Source organism: Centruroides sculpturatus, unplaced genomic scaffold (genome assembly GCF_000671375.1).
Source record: "Centruroides sculpturatus isolate CEXI.00-Female unplaced genomic scaffold, Cexi_2.0 scaffold1533, whole genome shotgun sequence".
Taxonomy (NCBI): domain Eukaryota; kingdom Metazoa; phylum Arthropoda; class Arachnida; order Scorpiones; family Buthidae; genus Centruroides; species Centruroides sculpturatus.
This window is the reverse complement of record NW_019385755.1, coordinates 168,662-180,864: the sequence shown is the minus strand read 5'-3', so window position 1 is coordinate 180,864 and position 12,203 is coordinate 168,662. Positions and strand designations below refer to the sequence as shown.

Genomic DNA, 12,203 nt, shown 5'->3' with positions numbered 1-12,203 from the left:
GTATCTACCGTCTTATAGGGGGATCTACTGTATTTAATTGAGTGGGTTGATAGAATGTGTTGAGCAAATCAACACATGGACAATCTACCGAGGGAGTGCCTCCTGAGTAGATTATAATGCACAATCAGTTAATCAGTTAAACAATATTAAATAAACTGAACAATACCGAAATTTAATTTATTTATCGATAACTGTCGAGTTACTACAAGAGTCACTGTATTCAAAATGGGCACAATTTGTTAAAACATGAGTTAGAAAGAAACTTTTAATGCGCTCCCAAAGTCCGGCATTTACTTTACTTCCATCTTTTTCTAACGGGTTCGTGGACTGTTGAAAATTATTTCCATGCTGAACAGCACAAATCCTGTCTTTCATTGAACCTCTGTAACATGGTGCTGTATGATATCTTCTGTACTTAGAACCTAATCGAGTTTAGAAAAAAAAATTAAGAAAATTACACGATTCCATTTATAATTTTAGATCTACTAAAAGAACAATATATATTTTAATTAAGTTATTTATATTATATTATTGTAAATAAGTCCCATAAGTCTGGAGCCATCGGAGTTATATTAATCCTTGTTTATTCTTTTACAGGTGAAGCGTGGCACTGAATGAAGAACGAATTCAATTTAAAGCTGGGGACATTCAGTCGGCTTGAAGTTACCGAAGAGTTTAACAGGCTGCATCCATACTGTTGCGTGTGGTAAGTTCAGATGCAGCCTGTTAAACTCTTCGACAATTTCATGCAGACTAAAAATTCTTTGCATAAATAACTCGAATTCATTCCTCCTTATATAATTATTCAATGCAATGCTTTACCTGCAAAATCATAAACAGAGATCAATATAACTCCTATGATTCTAGACTTAAGGATGGAGAATTGGAGTAACACATAGGCTTTAGACAGTGAAGAGTATTCGGAAAACTGCACGAAGCGCGATCCCACGACCAGTGTTCCAGTGAATGGATAAATTGGTAGTTTTATATCCGACCACCGGCGGACACTCAAGACTTATGAGACACCCTGTATAATTTTAAATACATGAATTTTCTCACTTACTTAAACAGTAACAGCAATACACTCTTGAATCTAAATAGGATTCATGAATTGTAAGATCTTTATTATTAACTGGCAAGTTTTTGGCAAATGTACCTGCTCAATAACCATTATTTATTAATGAAATTCATTATTTTCATAGCAAACAATGAAACTTACTGTTATAACATCTGCAAGTCTCATATTTAGTTCTTAGTTCTGAGTCTTTCCACGGTTGAAGATATACATGCTCCAAACCATCTAGAAGTGTAATGGATGTTTGATTATCTTCTATGAGGAAACATGATAAAAATTCAAGGCACAAAGCAGCGTCTTGAATGGTAACGTCACTCGAATAAGGATGAAAATGTTTCAAGATTTTCTTAAAGTCGATTGGATCGGCTAGTATATTGGGTAGTATTGTACGCAGTCTTTCTTGATCACAAATAACATTTTCATAATTGTACCGCTTTATTAGTTCTTTAATTCCTCCTCGAGTTATCACTTGCAATGCAAATATCCCAAATTCCCATAGATCTAGTTTGGCAGTTGAATATGTACCAGTTTTGGTAATAATGTCTCGAAATTCATAATTTGATAATTTCAACTGAAGAGGATCAACGATGTACTCCATATCTGTCAATGAAGTAAAATCTGATATCATGGCATTCAGATAACTAGACAACATGATGGTTTCTATTTGCAAATTGACAAGATATAACTTGTTATCATGTAAATAAGATAATGCGTCCAAGATTTCTCTGATCCATTTTTTACATAATAAATATCCCCATGACTTTTTACATATACTAGACATCTTTAACCTCTCTTCTAATGTACACAGGCACGCTGGCATGATGAAGGCGTACATCTCCTTTGAGATATTTAGCGCTTGTATCAATATCAAAATATTTGGATGAGACAGAAGTGGCCAAAATAATCTTTCTCCGTCACTAACTTTATTCCTAATTCTTACAGTTACTTCGCGCCCAGTTCTATCCAGCATTAATAAAAGAAATCCTCCCTTAAAATCGATATATTTTCTATATTTATAGCCGTAGTTCTCCATTATGGTAATTTCTTTGGATGTATAAAGCGTTTTCAATGATAGTATCTTCAAAGGAGTAATTTTGGAAGACATATTAATTAACATCTGGCAAATTAACCGAACGAAAACAATACTTTTGCGAAATAATACTTAATTTAACAATGTTTAATGATGTTTTATTGTACCTGCTTGTAAGGGGCCTATCCAAAAAATTTGTCTGTTTTGTTTATTGTAAACCAGAATTTTTAAACTCATATATTGTAGAAGTTTGTTAAATGTAGGAGTTGACTGCTAACTCCATGGACTCTTTCCTGAGACAACTCCATGGAATAATTTTGGACATATGTTTAGATTAAGGCACTCCAGGAAAAATAAATTTCCTAAACAAACCACAGCAGGTTTCGAGGATAACACTCGAGACAATGATAACGTGTTATCCATTTAAACAGGAAACCCATACTTTTGTTTAGACCGCCATTGACTTGAAAATAATAAACCGACTAAGGAACAATTAAAAAAAATTAATGCAATTTTAAAAGGGGGTGTTCCGGGGTGTGGATAATAAGCAGCAGCAAGTAGAAATATCGACTTCATCTTCATTTGTTATGTTATTTTATAATAAAACTAGATGAGCCCGGCGTTGCCCGGGCAAAAACTAACAACAGCAAAGATTAAGATTATTGATTATTTCGTACTTCCAATCCATCTATTATATTACATTATAGTATTTGATTTATATGTATAAAGGTTATCTTACGTAAGAGTTTATCACATCGAGTGCCCACTCTGACACATTTTAAAAATTCTTTAAATTGTATACGGTAAAGGAATAAAGAATTTTAAAATGGTAACTCGGTGTGATAAACTCTTACGTAAGATAACCTTTGTTGTTATATAAATTAAACACTATAATATAAAACATTAAAACGAAAACCATATAAAGAGTTTGGTTACTTCAGCCTACAGTCACGTTTATCACGATACTCGGGTTATACGAAATGGCACAAATTCATTGGTCAAGTAGACACCAATTGAAATTATATCTTAAATTTTTTCAGATATATTGTTTCCTATTGTTAGTTCTACGAAACTGTACCATTCACAGCCGAATATCAAACGGTAATCTACCAACCAATCAAATTTCACAAAAACCAGACCAAAAAAGGTGCGACTTCTCTCGATCGTTTCGATCTCGATTGAAACGAGGTTCAATCACGATCGACTCAAAAGAGTTTTTGAAACTAGTTCCAGTCATAAGAGAATTTCCACAATCCCACGCGCGCGAGAAGAAACAAGATGGCTGCGGAACACGTGTCTGGCTATCAACACAGAAATACAAAAGACATTTAGAGAGACGATGCGATCTGCTAATTATTAGATATATGGCAAGAAAAAGTATTATTTCTAACCAAACTTTCCATTTTATTCGTTGGTGTTCGTGACTTACCGCGTAGTTATGCCATCTTCGTTTTTCATTGTTACAGTTATGAAATAGTCAACCGTCAAAAGAAAATTACCAATAACGTGACTCGTTAGATTTCGCCACTACATTAACTTAACTATTTTTTGTTGAATAAAACATCCCGCGGAAAACGGGATTTCAAAAATTGCCTATAGCCTTATTGTTAAGCTCCCCTCCACGGTAATCTTTAGTAAAGATTTTATTAAAGTTTAAAAGTATGTACATCAATTGGATGTTAAAAACTATCCATTTTCTTATAGAAAGATAGCCCGACATCATAAGAATCATATATAACAATATATATCTTAAATTATATATTAACATTAACATGGTCTCAAGCAGTATATTCCATGGTAAAATCGTTAAATCACATACACTCTTATCCATTTTAGACTATCAGTTTGTTTCCAATCAACATCAAACAGTGTGGACGGTCATCAAAGACACTGCCCCGCCACCAATTTACGCGAACCAGTGTAAATAACTATTTAAAACACCGTTCTGTTTCAATAAACACTAAAAAGTGAAACATTTAAAACACCGTTCTGTTTATTCTGTAAGTATACTTCAGGAATGTACGAGAGGCTTTTCTGTGTACCGCTTATTTAAAACCCACTTGAATGAAGACAGAAGACGCCGACGAAAGACGACAAAGGGCTCTTTGTTTCTCATTGACGATAGTGGAGTGTTATGCTTCGCTTGTCACTCCAAAAGAAACAAAGTGATTGGTCGCACAGCGACCAAACAGCGATTTTATCGAAGACGACCAGTCCTAAAAAGATAGAAGAAAGGTCACTAAGCAACCAAATGTGGCCTCATAGGAGACGACCCCCGCAAGTAAGGGAGACAGAATGCCTTCCTGGAGGACTTCGAAAGGAAGCTGGCCCCTATTCAGGCGTCATTGGAAAGGAGGAAAACCCGGAAAAAACTCCCGCTGCCAGCTCCTCCGAGTGACGTGCGAACCCCGGTGTTAAGGGTCTGGTCATCACTATCAAGCGTAGACGGAGTCCACTCGGCCGCCGATAAGCCTTAAAGGACTCTTTGTGTCCTGCATCTTTAATTATAAAGTAAAGTCACTATGCGCCACCAGCATTAATTTTAAAATCAAAATATAAATTGATGTACACACACTCAGCAATAGTATATAAATAAAAAAAACACACACCTTAATTTGCTGAGAAAAAAATTTAATGTTTTTTTTTCTCAGCAAATTAAGGTGTTGTGTTTTTTTGATTCAAAATATAAATTTGTATTTTGTTTAAATATCGGATTCATGTTTTTAATTTAATAAAATGATTTAACAAAACGTTATTAAGTGAATATAATATATATATATTTTAAAGTTATATTCTTTTTATCAGGGCTGTGGAGTCGCGTAAAAATCTACCGACTCCAACTCCGACTCCGACTTTTCCTTACCAATCCGACTCCGACTCCGACTCCGGCTAAAACACCAAAATTCCACAGCCCTGTATATAAATGAAAACAAAAATAGGAACTCAATAGAGAATGGATTTGCTGTTGTGATACGTACATAACTTTTATAATTTCAATTAAATTATATTTTAATGATATGAAACAGTGCTTTGAAATTTGTTTATAGAAATATATTATTTATATTTTCACATCTATGAAAATCTGTCAAACAACCTTCTATTTCATAANACGTAAAAATTCTCTAATTAGTCTGGAAACGGGGGACCTAATTCTTGCATTCTGTGAAAACGGGTAAGATTGGCTATAATGTAATTATCTTAATCTTCACTATCGTTACTTTTTGCCCAGCGAAGCGGGTCCTTGCAGCTAGTTATTTATAAAATTGAGAAAAGAAACAAAAAAAAACAGTAATTAATTAGTAATTTGCATAAGAGAAAGTATATAAATATATATATATATATATATATTTATAAATTAGATATATGTGAAATATTCTTTTTTTCCAATTATTTGAAATTGTCACGTGATGTTATTAACGGGTGCCTCAACAATTTTTACATGGACTTGAGACGTGTAACGTGTATTTCTGCTACCCGTACACGTTTAACGTTTGAACTTGTGCCTCAACCTCTCTAATCACAGTTGGATTTTTCACACGAACTTCTGTTATTTTTAACAACAGAATGTTTGTCGCTGAAGGTTTACATGTAACGATCGACCGACGTTTTTGTCTTTGCCGACATGTCTAGATCGTATATATACGTATGCTTTCTGATGTACAGTATCCGTGCACGAGGGCGACGAAGAGAAACGGCAGAGGAAAGACGAACGCCCAGCGAACAGCGAAGCTTGTGTGTGTGTATATATATGTATGGTGCGCGTTACCGTAGGATTCTTGTACGCGAAAACTGGATTATATGCGATTGTTCAGACAACATCGGGCGATCCCATCTTCGTCGTCGTCGACCTCCAGGACATAGCCGAGGAGGAGGAGGTGGCGGCGGTGGTGACCGGCGACCTCACCTTGTCCTCGTCTAAACAAGATCGGAAACTGGCTAGGCGTCGTCAGGTAGCGAAAGGAGGAGACTCTGCCGAAGATGAGTGTACAATCTGTTTTGTTGGCCTTTTCCATCGTCAGTTAGAATGTGTTAGAGATAGCGAAATAGAAGCGCGCTCGATTTAGATGGGAGCGGCGGAGAAAACGTTGCCTATTTAGCGGTAATAATCGGGCTTTTCTTTAGTCTTTGCAGATAGAAGTGTCGTTAGAATACGGCTTGCTGCCTGTTAAACACGCGATAGGCTTGAGAGAGAGAGCGAGGCGCGACTCTCCATGGCGCTCCCCGGAACTGGCGGTCGAAAGGTGGAGATCCTCGTGTTTAGGGAGGTTTTGGGAGTGTCTAGTCAGTTCTAACAGAAATGGCATAAAATGCGGTTTCGAGATTTAGTTCTGAAAATTTTCACTTTTGAATTTTACCCCATTTTTGAGGGTCTCAAAAAGTTCACCTGTAGACATTTTGGGGGCCTATATCTCGCGAAGGGTCGCCCGTACGGGCATGGTTCCATTGACTTTTTTGTTCCTATCGATATGCTCTACGGCTATCTTCCAGTCCCAATCGCGTCCATCTGTCCTAGATTTGAACCCCGTTCAGAAACGAAAAAACCCGAGTTGTTGTTTTGTAAAATTTAATATTTATAGCCTTTTCACAGACTTAAACTCTCCATTCCATACAGGCAAGTGCTATATGTTACCTATCGCAATAATTAAGTGAATATAATACTTATTTTAAAAAATTATATTCTTTTTTGTAAGAATTATATTTAGTTAATTGTTTTGTTAAATTTTTTGCCAATACATGGCGCTACATGTAAATCAACAAATGGAATGTAGACAAAAAGTGATCTACAAAAATTCAATAGATAATTTGGGGTGGAATGTATGACGTCATCTAAGTTACAGGCATGTAAACGTAACTGCCGAGTTTCGTAGCAATTGGTCGAACGGCATTGCAGTGTATAGCGAACAAACAAACGAATATCTTCATACAAATCAAAATGGGAATCGTACAGAGGTCTGTGTTGACTGGGTCATGTTAGATAGGAACTGTCTCATGTTTATTTTTATAAACAACTTAGATAACAAATAACACAATATTAATTTTTTACATAAAATAATGTATTAATGTTAGTAACAAACAAAACTTACTACTACACCTTATCTTGCAGCCGAAGTTTATTATTTGAAACGTTTTCGGTCATGTTAAATGATCTTTCTCAAGAAAAAGAAATCAAATAAAAGATAAAAAAACTGTAAAAATCGAACGCTTAATACAAACGAATAAGCTTTTCGAATGTTTTTGAACTAGCCTATAATCGTTGCAATTAATGACTTCCGTTTTAACGGAAGTATAAACAATCCTAAAAATTATATAAATATCTAAAAATCATAATTACATAGAGTTACCACCTCCGATCAACGAGCATAAATACATAGCTTAGAATATAAAGATGCATAGTATCATAGTAATCGATTATTAAGGCTTTATATTAAGCTTGAGGACCATGCTGCCGATATTTTTGCCGATTCTCGAAAGTTGATTGCAAGGCCTTTATGCTTTGCTTTACAAATATGCCATGCTTCCGCGTAATGCCGGTGTTTACGGTCTCGAACTACCTGCCGTAGTCTTGCTTGGTCCCATTCGGCTTTGACGTCTTGCGGGTCCGCTAAAACGTATGTGGCCAGCGCCGTGCACGGTTATGTATATAGGAGCTGCAGGAAGATGTATCAAGGACAGGTTAGCAGAACACCAAGGAAATGGTGTTCTGCTAACCTGTCCTTGATACATCTTCCTGTGGCTCCTATATACATTAATTTATTACGTCGCCGTGAGTCCGTAACTGGGATTTTATAGACACCGGGGATTGTGTTTCTGTCCACTTCATCCTTATTGGATCGCAATAGCTGGTAAGTGGTGGGGGTTCTTTTATATAGGATTCTTTTGTTCTTGGCTTTTCCGACGAGTCGAAAGATATCAGTCAGCGATGCGTTATAATCCATCGTTATAATTCCTTCATTATTAGGTAAACTTCTCTTCTTAAGGCGCTTTATGCTCTTGCTGATAATAGCATTAACATTAATCCCGTACTTTCTGGCTAAGTTATATGTATAATTCAGTTCATCCGTTCTATCTTTTGTATTGCTACAATGCGAATAAGCTCTTGCGATTAAGGTTCGGAACGCTGCCATTTTATATGCTGGAGGATCGTGAGAGATCCAAGGAATAAATACATGGTTATATGAGGGCTTTCTGTAGACTTTAGTAGTGAACCCTCCTGAGCTGTTAATTTGTATATACAGATCTAAGAAATGTATGGTCTTATCGTTTTCTTGCTCTAACTCTATCTCAAGACCAAATCTATTGTCATTTATATCATTTATAAAACTCTGTATGTTGGGTTTAGCGTTCCAGAATATAAGTACATCGTCTACGTATCGAACATACATTATCATTTGCGCCTCATATTTCGGCAACAGTGCGTTTTCTAGCGTTGCTAGTATCATTTCACATAGCGTACCTGCAAGGGGACTGCCCATAGCTACCCCTTTTTGTTGTGTGTAGGTAACACCTTTGAAACTAAATAGCTCTAAAAACCTCTAACGGTTGCTTGACGCTGTACGGATTGTTAGGGGCATGTTGCCAAACAATCAAGCAACCATTAGAGGTTTTAAACAAAATGGCTGATATTAACTCGAAGGAAGTTAAATATTTGACAGTGTTAGACTACAAAGCCTTATATCCATCCGTTAAACTGGAACCATGTTTTTGTCAATTAATTAAGGGATATAGGCCTACTACTTAGCATGATCCCTTCTCAAGGAAGGAAAAGAAAATACATCTTAGAATTGGTACACCTTACCATTTTCTCTGCGCTATTTAGTTTCAAAGATGTTACCTACACACACAACAAAAAGGGGTAGCTATGGGCAGTCCCCTTGCAGGTACGCTATGTGAAATGATACTAGCAACGCTAGAAAACGCACTGTTGCCGAAATATGAGGCGCAAATGATAATGTATGTTCGATACGTAGACGATGTACTTATATTCTGGAACGCTAAACCCAACATACAGAGTTTTATAAAGGATATAAATGACAATAGATTTGGTCTTGAGATAGAGTTAGAGCAAGAAAACGATAAGACCATACATTTCTTAGATCTGTATATACAAATTAACAGCTCAGGAGGGTTCACTACTAAAGTCTACAGAAAGCCCTCATATAACCATGTATTTATTCCTTGGATCTCTCACGATCCTCCAGCATATAAAATGGCAGCGTTCCAGCATATAAAATGTTTATACTTCCGTTAAAACGGACGTCATTAATTGCAACGATTATAGGCTAGTTCAAAAACATTGAAAAGCTTGTTCGTTTGTATTAAGCGTTCGATTTTTACAGTTTTTATCTTTTATTTGATTTCTTTTTCTTGAGAAAAGGTCATTTAACATGACCGAAAACGTTTGAAATAATAAACTTCGGCTGCAAGATAAGGTGTAGTAGTAAGTTTTGTTTGTTATTAATAGTATGCAGTCTAGAACGAATTAATATTAGTTTTCACAACAATACAATTAAATATTCAAAAGCTTAAAATTAAAACTAAAATGACCACCCGGCCGAATTCTTAGCGGGCTGTGCAGACGTGAGCGAGCGAGAATGGCGAGACGCGATAAATATCAAACCCTGTCAGATATGTGCGAGAACCATAACGCTCGCACTCTCTCTCGTTACTAAATTCGCGTCTGCATAGTCGCACCGAGCATTTCAATCTAGATTGTGATCAAGGTCAGCGACTGCGCCGTAGTGCGACCTCTGTCGATCGTTTCGATCTCGACTGAAACGAGGTTCAATCGCGATCGACTCAAGAGAGTTTTTGAAAGTAGTTCCAGTCAGAAGAGAATTCGGTTAAATTCCAGATAGGTATACCGTCATGGCGGCACTTCCTGTTTTCCTCCTAGACTCGCTCCCNCGGGTTCGGCCGAACCTGTGCGAACCCGCTGAATATCACCACTGGGTATACGTATCCGGAATTGAATCGAGAATTCCCTCAATCCCACGCGCGCGAGAAAAAAACAAGATGGCTGCGGAACACGTGTCCGGCTATCAACACAGAAATAAAAAAGACATTTAGAGAGACGATGCGATCTGCTAATTATTAGATATATGGCAAGAAAAAGTATTATTTGTAACCAAAATTTCCATTTTATTCGTTGACGTTCGTGATTTACCGAGTAGTTATTCCAGTTTTATCATCGCTTTCAATAGCCGGGTTTTTCTCCAGCGGACTGCCTGCGCGAACAGCAGGACGTTCGACTAGCGACAGTTATAAACGAATCAAAGTGAGTCGCGAACACATATAAGGCTCTTAACTCCATACGTCTGATTCTTCGTTTCTCATTGTCACAGTTATGACGTAGTTAATCGTCAAAAGAAAATAACCAATAGCGTGACTCGTTAGATTTGGCCACTACATTAAGTTAACTATTTTTTGTTTATAAAACATCCCGCGGAAAGCGGGATTTCAAAAATTGCCTATAGGCTAATTGTAAAGCTCCCCTCCACGGTAATCTTTAGTAAAAGGCGAAAGATTAGTTCGACTGAAGGGAATTTGAGNTGTGCGAGAACCATAACGCTCGCACTCTCTCTCGTTACTAAATTCGCGTCTGCATAGTCGCACCGAGCATTTCAATCTAGATTGTGATCAAGGTCAGCGACTGCGCCGTAGTGCGACCTCTGTCGATCGTTTCGATCTCGACTGAAACGAGGTTCAATCGCGATCGACTCAAGAGAGTTTTTGAAAGTAGTTCCAGTCAGAAGAGAATTCGGTTAAATTCCAGATAGGTATACCGTCATGGCGGCACTTCCTGTTTTCCTCCTAGACTCGCTCCCGGCGCCGTGGCCTTTTGGAGACGAGTGGTGTCACGTGACGGTGCGCGCGATTCTAATTCGACGAGTTGGTTTGCGTGTTGCGTATAGTTCGAATTTCTCAAAAGATGGATTTCGGCGATTTGACGTCCAGGGATTTTTTTCGTCGCTTGGAATCGGAATATCCAAAGTTAGGTGTCGACGTTAGGATACCTTCCGACGTAAAATTCGCTATTAAGGTGGGTTTGCAACCGGTCAAAGCCGAGTGTGGCAAGGGTAAGATTTACCCTCCGAATGAGGGGGTCGACACCCCCCCAACGGGTAGCCCTCCCCCGTACGAACAATAAAGTCAAAGGAACCATACCCCTACGCGCGACCCTTCGCGAGATATAAGCCCCTGAAGTTTCGGCTACGTCATATCCGGTCACGTGACATTGTGGTCAAAAGGCAGTCACCGCGCGAAAAAAAATTTTAACGCGCTCTCGCGAACACCTTGCTTAGGTCTGTCTCTCCTCGCGCTTTCCTGCTCCGCCTTCGCCGTCTGTCCCGGCCACAGTCCATGTCACCCGCCTGAAGTCATCCATAGTCGCCATCTATTGCCTGTAAATATAACTATACAATATTATTTATTAGTCTTACCTTGGCCGGGCCGCGAACCCGGGTCTATGTTGACTGTAGTCCAAGCCTTTGTCCACTAGTCCAGCACGTCGTCTTTCCAGAAACATTTCGGAACTCATATTTGAGACAAACGAGCCCAACGACAGCACTGCGCATGACAGCCAAATCACGTGGTTGTTCCTCAGCCATAGAGATGCAGTGCACTCCGAGGGCCAATGGGACGCGGGTCCCGTGACACTCGGACCGTCCCCCGAGGCTCCGCAAGCCAATGGGTGCCGACCGCGGGTCACGTGACCGTTTCCCGCGGTTATATAAGCCATAGTCGCCTTCATATCCTCGAATCCAGTATATGTAATACCAATCCCAATCATGCCATACATGCGATATTTCGGCGTCTCCCGTTATGGATCCCGCCACAATATTCAATAATATAACATCTTATAGTTTTCTTCGCTATCTCCCCACCGAAGAGGCTGCGCAGACGTTCTGCCATCTTGTGGGGCTTGTGCCTCATCCGGACCTAACCGGTTTCTTTCCGCCATGTCCTAAGTGCGGAGGTAAGCCTTTTCTGGATTCCCGCGTTTACACGAGTGCTATCTGCAGCTATCTGGGTTAATGCTACTAATGGTTCGAAAATGGCGTCGCTTCGGTTAGGTTCGTTTCGTTTTCGTTACATTAG

At 38.4% G+C, this 12,203-nt stretch overlaps 1 protein-coding gene and 1 non-coding gene across 3 annotated transcripts; both read right to left on the bottom strand.

The window, feature by feature from the left end:
- Window positions 1-171: 171 nt before the first annotated feature.
- LOC111641815 lies at window positions 172-7,336 on the bottom strand. Of its 2 annotated transcripts, XR_002759477.1 has the most exons (4): window positions 7,198-7,336; window positions 1,220-1,300; window positions 1,064-1,156; window positions 172-422 (listed from the first exon to the last, which is right to left on the bottom strand). XR_002759477.1 is itself a non-coding variant. In XM_023388050.1 (2 exons), exons 1-2 carry the CDS (start codon window positions 2,190-2,192, stop codon window positions 178-180), a joined length of 1,218 nt encoding a protein of 405 aa, XP_023243818.1. In that variant the 5' UTR covers window positions 2,193-2,231; the 3' UTR covers window positions 172-177. The 2 variants fall into 2 exon arrangements, 1 of the variants encoding a protein (XP_023243818.1); XM_023388050.1 differs by lacking the exons at window positions 1,064-1,156; window positions 7,198-7,336 and having other exon boundaries at window positions 1,220-2,231.
- A 3,206-nt stretch (window positions 7,337-10,542) lies between these two features.
- Window positions 10,543-10,657, bottom strand: LOC111641817. The gene has a single exon (XR_002759479.1). It is a non-coding gene; the product is annotated as a U5 spliceosomal RNA (small nuclear RNA).
- Window positions 10,658-12,203: the final 1,546 nt, after the last annotated feature.

Excerpts from the sequence above, each read along its gene's own strand:
- LOC111641815 (XM_023388050.1), bottom strand. The coding sequence starts at position 2,192 with ATGTTAATTAATATGTCTTCCAAAATTACTCCTTTGAAGATACTATCA. Across the intron at positions 423-1,219 it reads GACTTGCAGATGTTATAACA|GTTCTAAGTACAGAAGATAT; the intron begins GTAAGTTTCATT and ends AAACTCGATTAG.